Raw genomic sequence first — 23,823 nt, 5'->3', positions numbered from 1 at the left:
TACACAGAGACTGATATACTGTGGTAAAATTGAATGTAATGGACCTCTGTACCAGCAGCAATACAATGACCCAGGACAATTCTGAGGGATTTATGGTAAAGATGCTACCCACATTCAGAGGAAGGACTGCAGGAGAGGAAACATATAAGAAAAACAACTGCTTGAACGCATGGGTCGGGGTGGACATGATTGAGGGTGTGGACTCGAAACTACCACACCAATGCAACTACCAACAATTTGGAAATTGGTCTTGATCAAGGACACATGACAAAACTAGTGGAAATGCGCATCGGCCATGGGTGGGTGGGGGTGCAGGAGGGGGGGTTGAAGGGGAAAGGTGGAGCACGAATCATGTAACCATGTTAAAAATGAATATTAATAAATGTTAAAAAATGTATAATAGATTCAGCATGTATCTTTCAAAGCTCTTTGCTTGTCTGTGATTCTTTATGGCTTTATGTGCATTTTTAGAAAAGATAGGCAATGACCCTCTCTTCCTTCTTTCCTTCCTTCTTTCCCTCTCTCATACCTTTACTCACTCTAACATTACATTCTTCCTTTTCTACTGTATTCCTGTTCTACCTCTCCTTCCAACCCCCTCCTATCCCCACAGGAAAAAAAATAAAAAGCCCTTCTTAAACACATATGCATAGTGATTTGCTTTTACTTTTAAGCATATAATAACAACATGTGATTTTCAGTAACATTTTTAAAAGAGATTTTTTTTTTTTTACTCCATAGTGACAAAGTGGCCTTCATCACTGGAGGAGGCTCAGGAATTGGGTTCCGAATTGCTGAAATTTTTATGCGGTATGTCTCTGTTCATTAACCTCCCACCTTCTCTGTATTCAATGACTTTGTTCACACCAGGCAGAAAGAGCCATACATTGCTGACCCCTGGCCTAGAGGATCAAACTCAATGGTTCCAAAAGTTTCTAGTGGAACTTTCCATTTCCTTTATCTCTCTTATTTTTGCTCACACCCTTTCCCATTGTTCAAATGGATTTTCTAATCCCTCTTTTATCCTTCATCTGTTTAAGCCTAGAGGCAGAACTCAACTGCCACTTTCTCTGTTACTGTCAACCTACAATGACCCCTCCTTCCTCAGATTTTTGTAGCACTTTGCTTGTCCTTGTCCTTAAAAATTTGTATATATATCTTATCCTTCCATAGGTTTAAAGACCCTTGAAAACAGGGTCTGTGTGGTCATTATTTTTGTATTCTCTAGTCCCTAGCACAATTCCTTACACATAAATATAGTTAATGATAATTGAAAGGAAGGATATTTACAAGCTAGAGCAGGTCCAGAAGAGGGCTATTATAATGGTTAGGGGACTTGAAAACAAATTGTAAGAATTAGGGCTGGTCATCCTAGTGTAGAGCTAATTTAAGAGGAACATTTTATAGTATTTGGAGGGCTCTTATATGGAAGAGGAATTATTTGAGATGGCACTTGAGGGGACAATTTGATTCAAAATAGAGAAAATGCAGGGAAAGAAATTTCATCTTAATATATAGAACTTTGTAGTGGAAAAATGGCATAGACCTCCCTGTGAAGTTGTGAATACTCCATAATCAAAAGGGTTTAAGCAGAGACTAAATAATCCTTCATTTAGAAAAGATTGTATAGAGACATGTTTCCAAAATAGTGACAAACTCATAGGGGCATCCTGGGATATAAAAAAAAATTTTTTAACCTTATTGCTTAATAAATGGGACTATTAAGATATTTCTTTTAGCCTAAGGATACCATGAAAAAAATTACTGAGATGCTAAGGACACTGAGAAAGTTTGGGAACTTCTGATATAGACCAGCTAATCTATCAGTTCTCTTTCAATTCTAGGATTCTGTAGCTTTTATAGGGGAGTCAAGGCCACTGAACAAGATAAATTATGAGGGTGGTCAGAGGTGTAGAGTTCAGAACAATGAAGATAGTCTTTAGTTTGGGACAAGGCATATATGTGTAGATCAAAGGAATCCAATTTCATAAATGTTTTTTCAGCACCTATTATGTGCAAAAGACTGTGGTAGGTGCTGGAGTATCCAAAGATAAATGTCATAGTCCCTGACTTCAAAGAGTTTACTGTCTCATATTTGTATGAAATATATATATATACATATATATGTGTGTGTGTGTGTGTGTGTGTGTGTGTATGTAAAATTATATTTAAAGTGGAATATCACCAGTGTCCAAGAGAATGCCATGGGGATCTCTTATATCATCAGCCCAAGGTGGCAAGGAATTGGAGTGGTATTTTTGGTAGTGTTCAAACCAGGTATGATGCAAATCTCTAAAGGCCCTTCTAACTCAAAATTGATGGTCCTTTGTAATGTGGAAGATGGAGCAGAGAGGGGTCTGTGGCACCAAATTGCCCATCATTGTATTCTGTGAGAGGAGGGATCTTTGTATTGATTAGTACAATCCACATAAGGTAAACATTTCATCAAGATTTCCAGATTGAGAGGCAGCTGGGTGGCTCAGTGGATTGAGAGCCAGGCCCAGAGATAGGAGGTTCTAGTTTCAAATTTTACCTTAGGCACGTCCTAGCCGTGTGACCTTGGACAAGTCACCTAACCCCCATTGCCTAGCCCTTACCACTTTTCTGCTTTAGAACCAATACCCAGTATTGATTCTAAGACAGAAGGTAAGGGTTTAAAAAAAAAAAAGAATTCCAGATGTGGGGAATTAATCCCCATTTATATTATACTTTAGCTACTAGCCCATTTGACCCTTACTTGGGCCTCAGCTCTTTCCCTGTCCTAACCTCCTAGCTAGAGCCCTTTGCTTCTGAGGGATGATGTTATTAATTCAGTAGGTCCTTTTTGTAAGAAAGGACATTATTCAATATGTAAGTGATAAAGAAGAAAGGAATCCCTTAGTACAGTGATGGGCAAACTATGGCCTACGGGCCAGATGCGGCCCCTTGAAATGTTCTATCTGGCCACTCAACATTATTCCTAATCTGACAAATACAATGAGTAGGATACAATACAATGAAACTGAGAAAGAGTTGCCTGAGAAAAAGACTTACATGAGCATTTCCTTTCCTTTGGCCACCTCTTTAAAAAGTTTGCCCATCACTGTGCTTAGTGTGTTTAATTTCTTTTTCTTTACTGTTTAGTTCAGTGATGGCAAACCTGTAACATGAATGTCAGCACTGACACATGTAGCCATTTTCGATGACACGCGACTGCCTGTGGCCTCATACAGAAAAGTATAGGGCTGCATGCCAAGGATGAAACATTTGCTGTTGTGTAGTGTAGACACTCTGTGCACTATAGATGACAATTCTATCTATATTAACTTATCTATTTTGGTTTATTAAATACAGTTATATATTACAATTATACATTTTTGTTATTTAAACTATAAATGTTGTGAAATTATGGTGTTTTTTCTCAAAGTGACCACCTGAGTTATGCTTGTTTTTTTGGCAAATTTTGACATACCAAACTCCAAAGGTTGCCCATCACTGCTTTAGTCCAACCCATTTGGAAACTCCCCTTTCTCCCCCTGTACCTGTTGTTTGTTGACATGAACTGTTTGTGTTTTATAGGCACGGCTGCAATACAGTCATTGCTAGCAGAAACCAGCAAAGGGTGACTGACGTGAGTGGGGTTCCCCTGACAGTTGGGACTTGTCTTCATTATCCTTTTTGATCAGTACATAATTTCTTAGGGGCTCAGTGTAGATATGGCACTATATTCCTGGATTGTTGATTAGCAGGTGGCCCATGGAAGGTCAAGGATAAGAATGTGATGCGGGAACTGCCTGACTGTTTCCTATTTATTGTGGAGTTTCAAAGCACTGTGACCCCAAACCTTGTTGCACATCCTTGGGTTCTTCCTTTCCCTCTTAATATTATTAACCATCCCTCTTAATATCAATCACATTTTTATTCTATTCCCTTTAATGTTATTAACTCATTTTTAAAGCTCACAAAGCATTTTCATCCTTATAGCCCTGACAGGTGAGTTATACAAACATTCCTGCCACTTTACTGATGAGAAAATTGAGGTTCATAGAAGTCAAATAGCTTGTCCTCAGCTACATTAAAGCTAATAAATGTCTAAATTTAGGTTAAAACTCAGGTCTCTTGACCTTCAAATCCAGTGATTCTCCCCCACCCCCGTTTCTTTAATTTTTATTGGGTTACTGGTATACTTTGTAGTGGCTGTGGAGTGTGTGTGGAAATATAAACTACTGAAGTCCTTTTAGTAGAAGAAAGCAGAAATGGGTCTTTTCCTTTCTTTCCCATAGCAGCCTTCAGGATGGAAAGGGAAATTTTTTTCCATAGAACTCAGTGTTCTGGGTGGTATCAAACTCACTTTAGCTTAGTGTAGCCTTTTTAGGTTACTAGCAGAGCCAGCAGTGAGTATTCTAGCTTCCTCTTTCCTAATCTCCTGACTCTTGTTTCTTCATGGGATGAAGAGTCTGACTTATAGAACTTTAACTTTACATGTATTACCTAAAGTCTATGAATTAGTCAAGTGTGGCTAGGCTACAGTTATCCTATTTTTCAGATGAGGGAACAGGTTTAGAGAGGTGGAGGAACTATAAGTCAGTGACAGAACCATGATATGAAGGCAAGTCTTTTGGCTCTTGTTCATTTTACTATTCCAAGCTCCCTCTTCTGTGTGTCACTGCTGGTACATTATGGTATGTGTAGAAATGAGAGGCCAGTGCCCAGATATGTTCTTTTCTGGTACAGGCTGCTAGGAAACTCATTGCTGCTACTGGTCAGCAGTGCCTTGCCCTGTCTCTGGATGTCCGAGAGCCTCACACCATTGCTGTAGCAGTAGATCTGGCTCTGAAGAAGTTTGGCAAGATTGACATTCTCATCAATGGTGAGTAACCAAAGAGGGAGAACAAAGGGCCTCAATCTTCAGTGAAACAAACTGAAGGAACATGGCCTTTTTAGCATGTGTCTACATAAGAGTATGAAATTATATATGAAATTTAGGGATCACTATATTTTTCAATTAAAAAAATTTTTTAAACCTTTACTTTCCATCTTAGAATCAATAACATGTTTTGGAGATTAAAGGACTTAACCAGGGCCACACAATAGGAAGTGTTTGAGATCAAATTTGAACTCACAACCTCTTGTCTCTAGGCCTGGCTGTCAATCCACTGAGCCAACCAGCTGCCCCCAGGGATCATTATATTTAGAACTTGAAAGAGATCTTAAGAGATTATCTAGTATAGCTTCCTTATTTTACAGAGAGGGAAACTGAGGTCCAAAGTCATATAGATATTAAATAGCAAAGTCAAGATTTGAACTTCAGGTCTTTAATCTTTCTATTTTACCATCCTGCCTTACAGGGTACCTAGGCCAAACTATACCTATATGAGAATTCCTTTGAAAATCTGTGGCCCCCATTGCCTAGCCCTTGGCACTCTTCTGCCTTAGAGCAATACACAGACAATACATAGTATTGATTCTAAGACAGAAGGTAAGATTTTTTAAGTCTGATTCTGTATTCTATATATCAGCTATCCTTCCTAACTTTGTGTCAGATTCATATTTGGTAATCATGGCTCCTTCAGTGATAAAAATTTTGAACACCTACTTAGGGTACTTTGGTAGAGACCAAGTTGACATCTATCCACTAATTATTACTCTTTGAGTCTAGTCAATTAATTGTGCCAGCTATTATTGTGCCAGGGGCAGCTGGGTGGCTCAGTGGATTGAGAGCCAGGCCTAGAGACTGAAGGTCCTAGGTTCAAGTCCGGCCTCAGACACTTCCAGCTGTGTGACCTTGGGCAAGTCACTTGACCCCTATTGCCCACCCTTACCACTCCTGGGCTAAGGACGGTCCCTAGCCCGGATGAAAAAGGAGGAGGGTTGGGCGTGTGGCTAGCAACCCCACCCTGTAAAAACTACATCTGCTAAAGAAACTGCAACCTAAAGTAGGGGCAGCTGGGCTAGCTCAGTGGCTTGAGAGCCAGGCCTAGAGACGAAAGGTCCTAGGTTCAAATCCGGGCTCAGACACTTCCCAGCTGGGTGACCCTGAGCGACCCATTGCCTACTGGTTGTGGCCCTATGCTCCTAGAATGGAGTCCCAGGATTAAAAAAATATATATATTTTACACTCTACCCTCTTTTTCCTTTAAAAATTTGTGTCTCCAGGCCTTTGGAGCCATATTTTTTCTCCAGAATTCATCAGAAATCACCAGTACTAGCTCAGCAACAGTAGTTGTGAGTTCTAGTTGTGATTTATATCACTCAATTCTGGTATTGTGAAATTAAGGGCACTGGCCAAGTCAAGTTAACAAGCAGTTTTTGGGGGCTGACTGTGTCCCAAAGAAAAGCAAGAACAGACCTAGCCCTCACCAAGTTCACAATCTGGGTGGGGAGGGGGAAACAACATGTGAACAAGTAAGTACACACAAGAAGTGTACAAAGTAGTTATAAGATTTTAATTTAAGCCAATACAGAATTTTTACTTGAGTTTCTGGCCCAAAATCCTGCCTTTGCTTTCCAGAAACTATTTATATTCCAGGTTTGGGTGGAAGATGGGAAATAGATCTGAGAGAATTGACCAGAAAGCATTTTGTTTTTACAGGACATGAACTCCCTCTGCTAGGGGCTCTCAATAGCTGTTCTGTGACTTACTATCTTTAGAGCAAAGGTTTTACCTTTTTTTGTGTAATGGATCCTTTTCATAGTCTGGGGAAGTCTTTGAACTTCTCAGAATAATGTTTTTAAATGCATAAAATAAACTGCATAGGTTTACAAAGGTAACCAAAAGTTAGTAAAATAAAGATGTATTTTTCCCCATTCTATTTCATGGACCCCTAAAATGAATATAGAGACCCCCTTGGGGATCTTCATATCTCAGGTTAAGAATCCCTCTCATTGAAGGTTACCTATGGGCACTGAGAGATTATTTGCTCAGTGTCAAATAGCAAGTATATGTCAGAACAGGGTCTTGAACTCAGGTCATTCAGCTTTTGAGGCTATTTCTTCTATCCACTGTTCCCATATTACCTCTCAGTATTTTTAAGTACCTGATTTGTACTCTTAATAAAGCAGAACCACCTTTTCTTATTTTGCTCAGATTTGTAAGATGGATCCTCAAGCAACTTTATTCTCCAGGAAATGATTTATTAATTTAATGATAGGTATCATCTCAATAGCCACCTTTCCTATTTTTTTCTATTTTTAAAATTTTTCACTGGCTTCATCCAGAGATGAGAATTCTTCCTGGTGTCTGGACCTAAATCTACAGGTCCATTTTCTTTGGGAGTAAATGTTTGTAGGATTATACCCAGTGTAAGTAAGATGCACAGATGGCAATACTGATAACTGGCCTTTGGGAGGGAGAACGTAGTTTGAAACAGGATTTTATTTCCTTGAAGATTTCGTGGTTATTATAATTACTATTGTAGTAGTAGCAGCAGTAATACAAATTATATTAGTCTAAATTATTATATAATTTTTTATTGACTTATCTTGTATTTATTTATTTGTATAATAAATATTGCATCTTTCCAGTAAAATCTGAGCTCCTTGAAGGTAGGGACTGTTTTTCTTTTTTGTCTTTGTAACCCCAGCACCAGCACCTCAAACATGTAGCACATAGAGCAAAAATGTTTGAACGAATACATAGTGTGCAGTGTATTTTATTCAGAGAGAAAAAGAGTCATAAAATAATGGGATTTAGAGCAAAGCTTTAGCCATACTATAACTCTGTAGTTTTTACATATTTTGCAGATGAGGAAACTGATTCTCAGATTAAGTGAATTTCCCAAGATTATCAGATAGCTGGGGATTAGTGCTCATACTTTCCAATTCCTCAAATGAGTGCTCTTTTCATTGAATCACACTTATCTAGAATGGGTCTAAAGGGCCAGCCACTTGGACCAAATGATACCTGAGTTACCCTGGTGGGCATCAAGGAAAGTGAGAGCATCTCTCTGGCTGTCTTCATGTGGCACCTTGCTATTTCTGGGGAAATTGCATCTTTGCTCCTCACTCATATACTTGCATTCATACTGTTCAGGTAGGTTAAGGAGTCAGTTTTTATTCCTGTCTTCTTTTCTTAAGATGTTCACCAAAAAATGTAATAAAAGACTGACAAGTTCATAGTAAAAGTCAAATAGGGATGAAAGACTAAGGAAGAGGAGATATTGATCTGGCAGGTTTAGGGATATGTTCCTTGAGGGATATCACACCTAAGTTGAGTGTTGGAAGATGAGAAAGACTTCCTTCCAGAAGGAATAAAGGGGACATGTTCCAGGCATGAGGTGTAGTTATTGTGAAGGTCTGGAGCTGGCAGATGGAGTGTCCTGTGTGAGGAAAGAGAAAAGGCCACTTTGACTGAATTGTAAGATTCAGATTAGGAAGGGGAGACTGAGCTTGAGTTTGGGGTCAGGTTGTAAAGGGCTTTAAAATCCAAATAAAGGAGGTTTCTATTATATCTCAGAGGCAATGGGAGCCCTTGGAACTCACTGAATAGGAATTTAATATTCATTAAATATGTTTGTCTAATAAATTTGAACTCAAGCCCTCCTGATTCCAGGTCTGGTTCTCTATCCATTATGCCACTTAGCTGCCCCTAAGTCTAATATTCTTTCCACTTTACTAGACTGCTTCACCCTAGCCTCTTTATTTTGTAGACTTTCTCTAGTCTTTGCCTTTGCAGAGGGAATATACCTAGTCATTTTAGGCTGGGCTTTTATGGAAATTTCAATTGCCCATCTTTGAATTTTCTCCAGCTCTATTTTGGCTTTCTTGAAATGTAGGGACTAAGTGAAGTCAAGTTAACAAGCATTTATTAGTGTCTTCTATATATGAGGCACTGAACTAGTCTCTGGAGATATAAAGAAAAGCAAAAAACAATCCCTGCCCTCAAGGAGGTTACAATCTAACGGGGAGAAAACACACAAAAAACTATGTACAAATAAGATGATTTATCTCCTCTATCTGGCTAAATCAGTCAGTCTATCTGGAGTGTCCCACACACATCCCATATAGCTACAGAAGAGATTGGAGATAATCTTAGAGGGAAGGCACTAAGATTAAAGAAGATTGGGGCAGGCTTCTTTCTGAAGGAAGGTGAGACTTTAAATGAGACTCAAGATAAGCCCAGAGGAAGATAGGAAGAGGGATAGAGACCCAGGCATGGGGGGGAGGGGGGTAGGACAGCCTGTGAAAACTTTGTGTATCTTGTTCGAGGAAGAGCCAGGAGGCCAATGTCACTGGATTACAGAATATTTGGGAGAGGATCAAGGTGTAAGAAGACTGGAAAGGGTAGGGGGTGGGGGGCAGGTTATGAAGGACATTTAAAAACCAAACAGAAGATTTTATGTTTAATCCTGGAGGTAATAGGGAGCCATTGGGATTCATTGAATGGGGTGGTGACATGGTCAGACTTGAATTTAAGGAAGATTGTTTTGAAAATTGAAAGGGATGAATAGGGTAACTAGATTATGTTGGGGGAGAGGTACTATGGATAATGAAGCATTATCAATATTGAACCTATATGTACCAAGTATTTCTAGCACTCAGATTTTTTAAAGGAAAAACTAAATGAGATACAGATGTGTTGAGATGGATTGTGAACCCAGCAGACTGGGAGGATGGAGTTGCCTTCCACTGTAACTAGGAAGTTGAGGGAAAGACAATGAGTTCAGTTTTGGATACATTGGGGCTAAGATGCATATCAGACAACCAGTGTGGGACTGGCCAAAAGGCAGTTGAAGAGGTTGACTGGATAAGATTTGACAATCATTTGCATAGAGATATTTGTCTGGTGAGATCACCAGACAACACAGAAGGATGAGAACCTGTGCTTTTCTCCCTTAGGTGCAGCAGGTAATTTTTTGTGTGCAGCCAGCACCATTTCCTTCAATGCTTACAAAACTGTGATTGAAATTGATACAATTGGTACCTTCAATGTCTCCAAAATCATCTTTGAGAAGTACTTCAAGGTAGGTTGTTGCCTACGTGTTACACGTTAGGGTCTCTAGGCAGTGTTGGCGAACCTTTTAGAGACCACCTGCCCAACTGCACCTTTAAGCTGCTTGTGAGTCCCTGGCATTACACCAGGCAGCAGAGGGAGGAAGTGCTCAAATTGGGCTGCTGGGTGGAGGGAAAGGGCATGTGAACATTGTCCTCAGGTGTAGTGGAGAGGGAGAACGGAGCAGCCCCCTCCAGTATGCCTGGGCACTTGTGCCATGTCTTCGCCAACATGGCTCTAGGGACTTCTTTGGCTTTTGCTCTTAACTTCTTTTCCTTCTATTTCAGAACCATGGTGGTGTGATCATTAACATCACTGCTACCCTGGACTACCGAGGGCAGGCACTCCAGGTTCATGCAGGCACTGCCAAGGCAGCTGTAGGTATGGCTGGCTACTTAGGAGGCTTTTCCTCCCTCTCATCCCACATTCTCTGGCTTTTCCCACCCATGACAACCATGGCATCACAATTCATGCAGTGTCCTAGCAGTTGTTTTTTTTTAAACCTTTACCTTCCATCTTAGAATTGATACTGTATATTGGTTCTGAGACAGAAGAACAGTAAGGGCTAGGCAATAGGGGTTAAGTGACTTGCCCAGGGTCACACAGTTAGGAAGTGTCTGAGGTCCGATTTGAACCCAAGACTTCTTGTCTCTAGGCCTGGCCTCCAAACCACTGAGCCACCCAGCTGCCCTAAATGTAGAGATCCAGCTCATACACAAAATTCTCATGTGGGTTTGAATCACTTCTGGAGGGAGGTTGGAAGCTGAAAAGTAATTGGTTAAGCTTATAGGCTAGAGGAATTGAGACATAGAAGGATCAGAGAAACAAGAAACACAGAGACAAGACATAGCATGGCGTCATCAGGTCAGCCTGTCAGCTTCTCCTCAGATGGTCAGAGAGAGATCATGAGTGAGCTGAACTGATTTTATTAAGGAAAGTAGCAATGGGGGTTACGGGATGTCAATCAAACAGGTGGTATGACAGAAATATTAGCGTAATATGGCAACCAATTACAAGATAAAGAAAAGGATACCAAGGCAGTGGTATAGCCAGTGCCCAGACAAGAAGCTCATTTGAAAGTCCTTCTTCCCTCCAGAGCACTGGCACCATCTCATTCAGATGTTGAGTGTATGTCTTTGACATTATGAAGAAGCTATTGAAATTGCTTGCCAGCCTTCCAGACTGCAGATCCCAGTAAAGGCTTGATTTTTAAGTTCCACAAAATTTAAGACCCAACCAGTTAAAGGATTCAGAAGTCAATCATGTGAAATATTAGAAATATATCCTTAAATCTGGTCCATCATGGTCCAAAGATCACAAGTACTTTGCTCATTAGTCAGCTTTTGAATACAACTTTAATACCTTCATGATTTGTTACAACTGAAACCCTACACTAAATACCTCCAAATTTAAAATTGGGGGGGCACTTCTTTGGGGGGGAACACTTTCTATAGTGCTTTAAGATTTTCAAAGCATATATTGTGATCTTATTTGATCCTCACAGCAGTGATCTGAGGTAGATACTGCAAGTATTATCCCAATTTTATTATATATGTACATAAAATTATGTATATTACATATACATAAAATTATTTATTATTAACCCAAAGAAACTGAGTGTTGGGAGGTTAAGTGACTTGCCTATATTCCTACAACTAGTTAAGTGTCAGGTGCCAGAACCCATATTTTCTTAACTTCAGTTTCAAAACCCTACTATATAAGGATTCTTCTAAAAGAAAAGGTTATTTTTTCATGCAATAACCTGAAGAACTTGGACAGTCCGACCCTCTTCAGCCAAGTCTGACTCTTTTTCTTTTTTTTATGCTATTCTCCCCATAACTCTGAGTAAGGAGTACACAGACCTTGTCTTTCTACCCTGACTTCTGTCCTGTGTATTGCTATGGAAGTAGCCCCTTCTCCCTTGCTTGCCCATTCCCTAAACTCCTTGAAGTGTTCTTGAAACTTCATTCATCTTTATATTTTTATCCGCTTGTAGATGCAATGACAAGGCATTTGGCTGTGGAGTGGGGTCACAACAATGTTCGAGTTAATAGCCTGGCTCCAGGCCCCATTAGTGGCACTGAAGGGATGCGTCGACTTGGTAAGTAAAGGCCATGGGAACAGCATCTCCCATTTTATTGAGTCTCCTCCAACTTATGGGCTTATCCACAATTGTGGAGAGGAAGAATGATATAGTTAAAAACTGAATGGGAAACCAGAGATCTGGGTTCAATTCCTGGCTTTGCCACTTCCTCAACATCTCGTTTTCTCTTCAATAAAATGAGGAGGTTAATGGTCTCAGATGTTCCTTTTACTGCAAAGGTCTTTTGATTCTCTAGGATATTCTAGGACCAACTGATCTGTCAAAGCCCAGTTTACCCAATATGAAAGGAATTGAGCAGGTACTCTTATCTTATTCTCTCTAGTGTGGGAGTTCTTAGCCTGGGGTCCAAGGATAAAGTTCAGGAGGTCTGTGAACTTGGATAGGAAAAAAATTATACCTTTCCCCCCTAACTTCTAACTGAAGTTTAGCCCTTGTTCCAATTCTGAATTTAAAAAAAAATTATTCTGAAAAGAGGTCCCATAAGCTACACCAAATTGCCAGAGTAAACCAGGACAGAAAAAAAGCTTTTAAAAACCCTTTATCTTAGTGCTATGTTCTTCCATTTTCCTGGAGATTTTCAGCTGGCAAAATACTGTTGTCCACTGCCCTTTAGTGTTTGTAGGCCCTGTACAGGTGAGTATTTTCTTTACCTTCTAGTCTTTAAATGTACTTCAATAAAAACCCAATCTTCTTGGGATGAATGGTGCAGGTCACCACCTTTCTATACCTCATATAGTGTAATATTGGATTTTCGGGTATGTCTTTCATATATCCTCCAGAGACAATATACCATATGTGTGGGAAGCCTTCCTCTCTTGTTCTTTTAATATTTATTGAATACCAGGGCAGTCCTGGCCAGTATTCTTTATTCTTGCTGCATGACCTATTTGCTTCCTTTTCTAGTCATTAAGTGTCCTTCATGAGTTTTTTTTTTAATGACACCTTTTCCATGGAAGTCACCTTTGGAAAGTCTATGAAATAGCTCTAGACTAGCTTCTAGAAAATTTCAGATATGTGACTTCTTTAAAGACTTTAACCATTTTTTGATTTAGTCACATAATTATTTTTCATCCCTTGATATTTAGCACTTGTTCTAGACATAATTCAGTATGGAATTTAAAAAAAAAACCCTTATCTTCTGTCTTAGTATCAATTCTAAGACAGAACAATGGTAAAGCCTAAACATTTGGGGTTAAGAGGCTTGCCCAGGATCATACAGCTAGGAAGTTCCTGAGGCCAGATTTGAACCCCTGTCCTCCTGACTCCAGGTCTGCTGTGCTATTTAGCTCCCCCAATATGGAATTGTTGACATCTAGAATTCTACCTTTGTATTTTTTTCTATTCCTCCCCATCCCCATGAATATTCTTTAGCCTGGTGAACACTTAACTTGAATCTCCTAACTCTTTCTCCTGTTTTTCATTTTTTAGGTACCCATCAACCCAACTGGGATAGAAATATTTTGGGAAGCCCTCTCCAGAGAGTGGGGAATAAGACTGAGATTGCCCACAGTGCACTGTTTTTGGCCAGCCCCTTATCATCCTTTGTGACAGGCACAACCCTGGTGGTGGATGGTGGGAGCTGGCTGACTTATGCCAACGATTTCATGAAGTTGTTGGCAATTGAAACCTTCCCTTCCAAACTCTAGGTGATGTACAGTCCTATTCTCTAGCCCTTCAGGTCCTTCTTATAGCAGACTGCCCCCATCATTGGTAGGAGAAAGTGACATGGTTTCTAGCAGTTTGTTGCTCTTTAGAGTGATGATAAGGTTGTTGTGGTTGGTTTGAGAGAGGAAATCTGGGGAGGCAATGGGATAGCAGTGGAAAGAGCCTTGGAGAGGGTTTCTAGAGAAGACCTGGATTTTAGTCTCAGTTCTGATCATAATGCACGTTTGACCTTGAGCAAGTCCTTTACCTTCCCATTTGCTTCCTCTATAAGATGAAATAGAGTCAAATTAGAATATGTCTATAGGTCCCTTCCAATGCTGACATTCTCTGGTTCTGTTTTTAAGATCTTTCTATCTCCACTCATTCATGTCTCTTAAGCCACCAAGTTCACTTAAAAGCGTTGATAAGATTTTCATGGATCTCAATGCCCTAAGCTTGTGTGTGTGTGTGTGTGTGTGTGTGTGTGTGTGTGTGTGTGTGTGTGTGTGTGTGTGTGTGTAATTGTGGGTAGAGAGTATGGAAGATAGTTTGTTGAACTGGTAGATCACTAGTAGGGAGAGGAGCCATAATAATACATTTAAAAAATTTTAACTCAAAGATATTTTATTTTTCCAGTTACATGTAATAACAAATTTTAACATATGTTCTCCAAAATTATAAGATACAAATTGTATCTCTCCTTCTCTTCCCTCCCCCATCTTGGTGATGATAAGCAATTTGATCTGTGTTATACATTTATTATCATGGAAAACATACTTCCATATTGGTCATTGTTGTAAGAAAATATTTATATAGAAACAAAACCCCCAAATAAAACCATAAATAAAGTAATGTGAAAAATAATATGCTTTGATCTTATTTAGACTCAAACAGTTCTTTCTTTGGAGGTGAATAACATTCTTTATCATAAGCCCTTCAGAATTGTCCTGGATCATTATATTGTTGAGTAGCTAAGTCTTTCATAGTTGATCATTATACAATATTGCAATTACTGGATACAATGTTCTCCTGGTTCTGTTTATTTCATTCTGCATCAGTTCATGTAGGTCTTTTATTTTTTGAAATCATCCGTTTCATTGTTTCTTATAGCATAATAATATTCTATCACCAACATATACCACAGTTTGTTCAGCTATTCCCCAATTGATGGACATCCCCTCAATTTCCAATTCTTTGCCACTACAAAAAGAACTCTATAAATATATTTGTACAAGTAAGACCCTTAGGCCCTTCCCCTTTTTTATGTTCTCTTTGGTATACAGATCTTGTAGTGGTATTATAGGATCAAAGGTCTGCAAGTTTTATAGCACTTTGGGCTATAAATATTATAAAATTTATAATTTATAATCATAAAATTATAAAATAATTCAAAATTGCTCTTTTCAGAATGGTTGTATTAGTTCACTAGTGTCCCAATTTTGCCATATCCACTTCAACATTTATAATTTTCTTTTACTATCATATTGGCCAATCTGATATATGTGAGGTAGTACCTTAGAATTTTAATTTGGATTTCTCTAATCGAGAGTGAATTAAAACATTGTTTTCATATAATTATTGATAGCTTTGATTTCTTCATCTGAAGATTGCTCATTCATATCCTTTTGATTGCCAATTGGGGAATGACTTGTATTCTTATAAAAATTTTGATTTACATCTCTATAAGTTTGAGAAATTAAACCTTTATCAGAGAAATTTGCTATTGATTTTTTCCCAGTTTATTGTTTCTCTTCTAATCTTGACCATATTGGTTTTGTTTGTACAAAACTTTTTAATTTAATATAAAATTAATAATTTTACATCTTATAATGCTATCACTTGTTTGATCATAAATTCTTCCCTTCTCCATAGATCTGCCAGGTAAACAATTCTACATTACCTATAAAGAGTGATACCATATCGAAATCATATACCCATTTTGACCTTATCTTGACAAAGCATGTGAGATATTGAGCTATACCTAGTTTCCGCCATACTGTTTCCCAGTTTTCTCAGCAGCATTTGTCAGATAGTAAGTTCTTAGTTCAAAGGCTGAGGTCTTTGGGTTTGTCTAACTCTAGGTTGTTAAGGCCATTTACCAGTGTGTCTTGTGTATCTAATCTATTCCATTGATCCACTGTTCTATTTCTTAGTCAGTACCAGACTGTTCTAAAGATTATTGCTTTATAATAGAACCATAATAATATTCATACTAGCATGCAGTTGTGTAGCCCTTTCTAGTTTACAAGGTTCTTTAGATGAGGCGAGTTAAGGTAGACAGTATATTTCTATTTTACCAATGAGGAAATTGAGGATTAGAGAGGAGAATGTTTTTTGCCCACAGTCACCTGCTAGTGATTGGAACCTAGGACTTAAACCCACATTTCCTTCCCTCAAGTACAGCCTGTTTTTCTACTATACCACACCCACTTCACTTTGAATTGGCAAATTATGTGTTGGGGTGAGAATGGGGAAACATTCCTTAATCTGTAGACTATCTTTTTCACAACATTCAGTGGCTAGGAACCACTGATTTTCTCTGTTCAATCTTAGATTCCATTTTTTGCTATGTCCTTTGGCCCTTGGTTCATGGATATTTGAGAAGAGGGGCTACTTCAGTTGAGTACTTACTGTTTTATAAAAGATGGCCCTTTTCCTTAGTCATTTTCATGGCTACTTATTAGTCATTACAGTTTAAATATCTAGAGTCCTTTTTTTCTTGCTAAAATTTGCCCTCTTGATTTCTCAGAAGGTTTATTGCACTTGCCACAAATTAACATTAAGTATTAATTAATGTTATATTAACAACATAATTCTGTATATATTTAATATCTTTGCAAGTTAGATTAGTTATTAAGCTAAAATAATAATATATCAATAGAACATTAATTTTAAATTAACATTAGGGTTTATTTTATTAATATAGTTATTGACATATTCAGATATCTCAAGGCATGCCAGCTAACAAAAATAGGGGATTATTACATAATAATAATTTACATAGGTGCTTTTTTACATAATAATTTACATAGCTGCTTTAAAGTTTGCAGACAGCTTTCATTCTCTCTCATTTGAACTTCTTTACAAGCCCTGTGAGACACATTCCACAGCAGAGGTATCAAACTTGTTGGGCTGCAGAACGCCCCAGTGCTACCAAAACCAGATTACAATGTAATTAGAAATGTTTAACAAAATAAACAAAAATATAATAATACAATGTAGATGAGGTTAATTTATGGTTTTCTAAGTCTTTATGCAGCAGCTAGGATAAGGATCTGTTACTTTTTCAGTCTGACACCATTTTGTAGATTATTATTTATCTCCTTTTTACAAATGAGGACATTGTGACCTAGAGAGGTGAAGGGCCTTGCTAACTAGTAAATACCTGGTTAAGGGCAGAATTTGAAAAAAAATTTCACTAATTCTGAAATTAACAAACACCCCAAAAAAGAACAGTTGCATATTTAAAGTAGAGGAGAAATAGAATATTATTTGCAAAAAAAAAATAATAATGCATGGGTGTTAAGTACAGCTTGCTTCTTTCTAAAGTTTTGACATGTTATTTCTAAACTTGTCCTTTTTGTCTCTTTTCTTTTGAGCTTCCTTCACTTCTCTTCTGTGTGTTTTTAAACATACTTCAGTGACCCTTTTCCTTCTTTTCTTTTGACAACCTTATTGCTAGTTTTCCCCTTAAATTTATCCCCCAAAATAAAAAATAAAAACAAGGTCGGTCCTTGGAACAAGTAAGCAAGCATAGTTAGGCAAAACAAATTCTCTTATTTGCTATATACAAAAATGTGATCTCCTTCTGCACCTTTAGTCTCTCACTGGAAGTGGAATTTGAACCTAGTTCCTCTTGACACTATGTCCAGCACTACCCACTCTTCGATGCTGCCTCTATGATCAGGTTGCATATGATATAACTCAGTCCCAGTGTATAAGAATACTGATTTCCCCATTCTGAATTAGAAAATGCTAGTTGAAGTGAGGTCTGGGAAATCAGACTCCTCACTCAGTTACTGACTTGCTGTGTGACACTGGATTAATTACTGCCCCTTTCTGTGCTTTATCTCTCATCTTTTTGAGGATCAGATCCAGGGTATGAAGGTGGCTGCACAAAAAAAGTTTTTGAACTGCTCAGCCAGGGACTCATTCCTGGAGATCTAGAAGCTCTTGCCAAGGTGGTGTACCCCACTAACAAATCTTGATGAGTTCTTAAAGGGGTACCTCCCACTCCCCTATCCCCCTTCAGCAAACCTTCAGTTGCAGTTCTTACTTTGAAGTCAACCTTTCCCTCTTTCTCCTCAAAATATTTTTAAAATCCCCACTAAGGGAACTGAGTGTGCATTTGTGTGTATTGCAGAGGGAGATGGTGAGAATTCCTTTGCTTTATTCTTATGTGATTCATTGTTGTGCCATTGATGAGGACTTGTCTACGCCCTCCTAAAAAAGGCTTCCCTCCATAGGCAAGGGAATGCTATGGCCCATAGGAAGGATAAGACTTACAAAGTTTGGCTCCTAAGGTAATTGAAGGAAGGAGTCCCTGGCCTTTGTGCTACCCTGCAGGGAGGCCTGGGCAGAACTGCTTGCTAGTTCACTCCCTAGGACAGGAGGAGTTAGGGTTTGTCTTGAGGATGATTGGTTATCCTAGGATGATGCTGAGCTAGTAACTCCTACTAACTTTCTTTCATCCTTCAAACAAGCCATAGATAACACTATGAGATATAAAATAATTTTGATTACATTAAATTAAAATCTTTATGCACAAACAAAAATAATGCAATCAAGATAAAAGACAAACAACAAACTTCCTTCCTTCCTTCCTTTCCTTTTTAACCCCTTATCTTCCATCTTAGAATCAATACTATGTATTGGTTCCAAGGCAGAAGAGTGGTAAGAGCTAGGCAATGGGGGTTAAGTGACTTGCCCAGGGTCACACAGCTAGGAAGTGTCTGAGGTCAAATTTGAACCTAGGACCCCCATCTCTAAGTCTGGCTCTCAATCCACTGAGTCACCCAGCTGCCCCCCACCTTCTCTTTCTATAGCCCTCTGGATGAGCAGAAGGCCCCTGTTACCCACAAACTCCTCAGGCACCACCAGAAGGACATTATGTCAGCCATTTGGCCTTAGGTTTCCAGCTGGATTGCAGAAGGAATATTTTGCTTCAGCCCTTCATATTCCTTAGTGTTCAGTGCTGAGTCCCTGCTTCTCTCCCCTTTGTCCTGGCTACCTCTGCCAGCCCTGCCTGGCTGAACTTGGTCACTCTGGAGCCCCAGTCCAGTGAAGTATACAAAATGTGGGTGGGCATTTCTTTTACTACTTCCCAGTCCCAGTTGACCTTCTATTTCCTTCTCACTTATGTCCTAGCTGCACAATGTAATGCTGGCATCTGTTAATATTTTTTACAGGTAACTACCCTGTTGAGATAAATGGAGGAAGACTCCTAGCTCAGACCTACTCTTTGATCCAGTGCTACAGCTTTCTTCCAGAAGTCTTTCCTGCCTTCTGCTCACCTTGATTCCCTCTGGTATGCTGAGCTATTTCCAGGCAAAGCTGTAGGGGGCTGAAAATCTAACAATCCTATTCCTCAGCCCTTCCACAGTCTTGGGGGTTTTCTGGCAGAAGAGCCCTGTGAATCTACAACTATTCTCTCCTTTCTAGTGGGCCCATTGCTGACACTACCAGACAGGTGATGGGAGCCTTTTTGTTTAGCAGCTTGTGAAATAATCATTTATTAGTGGGGTAGTACTTGATTGGGTTTAAGCAAACAAAACTTTTGCAAGTGACTATAAAATATTGGCCATCCAGTGAACATGTCACAAATAGATACTCAATAAATAAACCTGTATTTTGTGTGCCCTTAGAACAAAGGGCTCTTGCTGGAAAGATGTTAGCCTCCTCTCCCAACCTTTAGTGCCTACTTAACTGTGCTGGGAATATTGTTCAAAACTTGGATAGCAATAAGAATTTCATTTTTATTTGGGTTATCCTTGCCCTCCCTCTGAGGATAAATAGATTGACTGTGACCAAGTGACTGGCACACCAAAGGGACCAGAGCTTCAGGCTCCTTCCCCAATGTGGACTCACCCACTCCAGAGACCTAGGGTGAACTCTTGAATTTGTTTACTAATCTAAACAGTGGCCTTTCAGGTTTTTCTAGGCTTTCCTGATGAAGTGATGGTCTTTACCCCTTGGGGCGGGGAGGGAAGGATCATTAAACTAGACTTTATCCTAGACAAAAAGAAGAAAATTGAGGCTACTAATAATCCAGATCCAAGTCCCTCTTCTGTCTGAACTTGAATATTATTGCTTCAAATGTTCCCTTTGCTTAGTGAGGACTTGAGCTTTTTCTCTGGAAGGGGAGAGTAGGGCAGGAAGGAATGAAGTGCGACTGGATCTACCCTGACCTCCCAGGCTCACCTGCAGCACTTTCCCACCATTCAAACTCTGCTAGCTGAGAATTGCTTATTTCAAACTGTGACTTAATAATACACAGTGGTGTCTTATAAGGGCCTGAAGGAAGTGACATCTCTTGTTGGGCAGAATCCACCCCCTTCCAGGGGCATTCTAATAGCATATTAGCAGAGGCACCCCTCCTGGATTACATATCAGTTTTGCCAGGGGTTACTCCCATGCGCCTGGTAGATAGGAGGTGACAGCAACAGATAGGCCACTCTGACTCAAAGCTAATTGGGGCCAGGAGTTGGTATGGTGAAGGGTTAGCTGGGAGAGTGAGTGATTGCCTTAATTCCCTGTGATGCTGACTGCCTGAAACATAATAGGCCCAATCTCTTCAAATGCAGTGAACTTTTGATTATTCTGAGACCAGTTACCTAGACCATGAGTTCTTATTCCTCCAGCCTCCCACTGATTGCTATTTTCCTGCACATTAACACATCTACCATTGCCTGGGCAAGGACCTATAGAGCATGGAAATGGCCCTTTGATTTAATTACTTACAAACAGTTTAATATTGAAGCTATTAACTCCAAATGCATTTTGCAGCAATTTTGGAAGCTTTTTATTCATGCAATCCTATGTGAAAAACTCACCAAAGGGAACCAGAATTTATACTATTTGTTTAAATGAGGCCACTCACATGGGGTGGAGGTGGGGTGGAGATAGTTACAGATCCCTTTTCCCCTCTTTTCCCCAAGACTGTTCTACCATCATCTTCTGGCATGCTCTTTGTTCCCCTCTTGCTTCCTATTCCATAGTACGCACTATCCTCAGTGCTAGTAAGAGCAGACAGGTAATGGGGGTTTCATCCACCATGTGTCATTGTTCTTTGCTACCTTAATCCTGTGTTTTGCCAAGGGAAAAAATTTATTTTTTTGAGATTTTTTCCCCCTTGGTGCTTTACAGCACAACTTTCAAGAATAGGAAAACATATCCTTCTTTCTTCCTTTATGGTCAGTGGCTGAATTATGTCTCCCTGGGGTCTGGTGTTTTGTTTAGGAAGAGTTCAAAGTAACATAAATACATGTCTGAATATGCTGTTTTCCTCTGTATCCTGGTCATAGATGGAAGGAGAAGTTTGCAAAGAAACTTGAGACAGCCTTACATTTGTTTTAATTGTTTCCTGCAAAGAATAAAGTTTTGTTCTTGAAATTACTTAATGAATGTTCATCAAATGAAGAATGACCCCCCATCTTTTATTTGTTTAGACTTTCTTTCCCTAAGCTATTTTCTCTCTCTGTCTTTCCCTTTCCCTCTCTCTCCATCCCTCCTTCCTGCTCTGGCTTTTAAGTGTTTTATCCTCTGCCTTCAAGTATCCTCATAACATCCAGAATGGGTGATCAGACTATAACTACAAATGAAATTAATGGAAATCAAAGCAATAATGCAAAGGACAAAAATGGAAATCCAGCAGAATGACTCAGACCCAAGGGTGAACATAAGTAATCCAACTACAACACCCTATTTCTACTTTTCCCATATTTGCAATGAACTAAAACACCCATCAGTATGTGACTGCCCCTGGGCTCTTTTGTTGTTCCTTTGGCATCTTTGACAGCTATTCCCATCTGTCCCCTAACTAAAGATTCCTCCTTGTGGTCTCTAATTCCCTGGACCAGGCTTCACACTACATCTCCATCGCCAGCAACAAAATGTCTTTGTAGTAAAGTCAGCTTCCTAGGGGGACACAAAGGCAATTGATCCTAATTATAAAGGCTCTTATTATTTTTAATGCCCTTTTGTTTTGGACTTTCCTGATTTCTTCCCCTGAATTCCTAGCATCCCTCTTCTCTTAAGTTACAGCCACCTGGCCAAGCTCTCCCCCTCTCCCCCACAATTTAAGTATTAACTTCTTAAGAAGAGGAGAATTTGACAGAATCATAATCAGCATCCAAATGAGGAAACAAAAATTTATGGAAATTTGTGAATCTTTTGAGGAATATGACGACAACTCTTGTGGTTTCTTCACCTGGGAAATAGGCATAAGAATAACATTTTGTCCCTCACGGGAAATTGTAAAGTGTGGCAATCAGAGACCTACAATGCAATGCCTTTCCTCAGTAATAACTACAGCTAGAGTACAAGTAAAGCTGTGGTGGTGAAAGAATTCCTGTCCTTTGACTCTCTGTTGGTGTGTGAACATCAGACAACTATTCATAGTTCATAAGATCATCATAATAAGATGAAAGCAAACTTTTTGTTTTCTTTTATAATCCTTTAGTACTTTAGTGTTTGATTTGACTTGATAGAGGTAACTCGAGCTGAGATCAGACTATATGGCATAGTTGGAATGATGCTAGCATTGGAATCAAGAGGAATTGGGTTCAAATTCTGCTCCTTATTGCCTTTGTGACCTTGGACAAATTTTGTAATTTCTCTAGGTCTCAGTATCCCCATCTATAAAGTGAGAGAGCTGGATAGATGACGTCTCAGGACCCACTCAGCTCTGAATCAATGATTCTATGATTTGCTATAAGATAAATAATTAGTAAATAACATTAGTAAATAATAGGATATTAAATGAGACTAGCTGAAGAGAGAGGATTTTTATTTTTTAGTTGAAGATATGCAGAGGAAAGCTAGATAATCCAGTCATTGTTGGGCATTTTTGGCAATTTAGGTGCTTTGGCTGGATTGAATACCTAGACTAGTGTTGTTAAGTAGAAATGGGAGCCACTAAACTATACATAAGGATCCTTGAAGGCCTTGTCTTGACTTAGTTTTAAAATGTCATATGTATTTTTTTTATTTATTTTGTTAAGAATTTCCAAATTATATTTTAATCTGGTTCCAGCAGTATTGGAGAGTGTGGCATGCAGTGGGTTTGACACTTCTGGTCTCAGGCCTTTGGTCTAGAGCTTCCAGATGTTTTAGCCCTAACTTGAATCCCTTGAAAGTTCAACTGCAGTGCCTTCTTTCTGTGATTTTTACTTGGCACTGGATTTTGCACATAATAGGCCACAGTAAAGATTTGTTGAATGTAAACAAAAGAAGAAAATTCAGAGATATATGCTAGGTTGTAGGGAGCAACTATTTTGATTAAAAATTATTAGTTTGTATTCTACTTGCATGTTTAAGTACTGACCCCAGATGGCAGCACTGGACCTAAATAGCCTAAGAAATTCCTCCAGTTTCCAGTCATTTGGGGCTTTTTGCTTAAGGAAGTTTTGATCTCATTTGAGTAGTTAAATTTTGTAGGGAGTTACTGTCATGTAAGTCTACAGACCAATTAATCTTTCCCCGACAGTTCTGCTTATCAGAATAGAAATTCAGACAGTAGGGCATGAAAAAAACACTAGACAGAAAATCTGGGTTTCAGGCCTGGATCTTCCACTTAGCTGTGACTGGAGCAAGTTTTGGAACCAGTTTCCCCAACTGTAAAATGAGAGTAATACTCCCTGTCTTGTACCTTGCATTGTTGTAGTGGCCACATAGACTAGGATAAGAATAGGGACAGGACTGGGCTTTCATGGATAAGAGAGAACTCTTGGGTGAGGAAACTCCCTCTACCAACCCAGGTTTGCACTTTCTCTACAATAGAGTCTTTTTTTTTTTTTTTTAAACCCTTACCTTCCACCTTGGAATCAATACTGTGTATTAGTTCCAAGGCAGAAGAGTGGTAAGGGCTAGGCAGTGGGGGTTAAGT

At 39.1% G+C, this 23,823-nt stretch overlaps 1 protein-coding gene across 1 annotated transcript in view; it reads left to right on the top strand.

The window, feature by feature from the left end:
• DECR2 (2,4-dienoyl-CoA reductase 2) overlaps positions 1 to 19,604 on the top strand; it is a 29,976-nt gene extending 10,372 nt beyond the window's left edge. Inside the window, exons 3-10 of the mRNA XM_044657139.1 lie at positions 742 to 810; positions 3,559 to 3,610; positions 4,714 to 4,849; positions 9,817 to 9,941; positions 10,258 to 10,351; positions 11,967 to 12,071; positions 13,503 to 13,720; positions 19,127 to 19,604. Of these exons, the coding sequence (XP_044513074.1) occupies positions 742 to 810; positions 3,559 to 3,610; positions 4,714 to 4,849; positions 9,817 to 9,941; positions 10,258 to 10,351; positions 11,967 to 12,071; positions 13,503 to 13,720 (799 nt within the window). The 3' untranslated portion in view covers positions 19,127 to 19,604. The remainder of the gene's footprint in view (positions 1 to 741; positions 811 to 3,558; positions 3,611 to 4,713; positions 4,850 to 9,816; positions 9,942 to 10,257; positions 10,352 to 11,966; positions 12,072 to 13,502; positions 13,721 to 19,126) is intronic.
• The last annotated feature ends 4,219 nt before the right edge of the window (positions 19,605 to 23,823 follow it).

This window comes from Gracilinanus agilis, chromosome 1 (genome assembly GCF_016433145.1).
Source record: "Gracilinanus agilis isolate LMUSP501 chromosome 1, AgileGrace, whole genome shotgun sequence".
Classification (NCBI taxonomy): Eukaryota; Metazoa; Chordata; class Mammalia; order Didelphimorphia; family Didelphidae; genus Gracilinanus; species Gracilinanus agilis.
The sequence above is the reverse complement of the archived record's forward strand: the minus strand, read 5'-3'. Positions and strand labels throughout refer to the sequence as shown.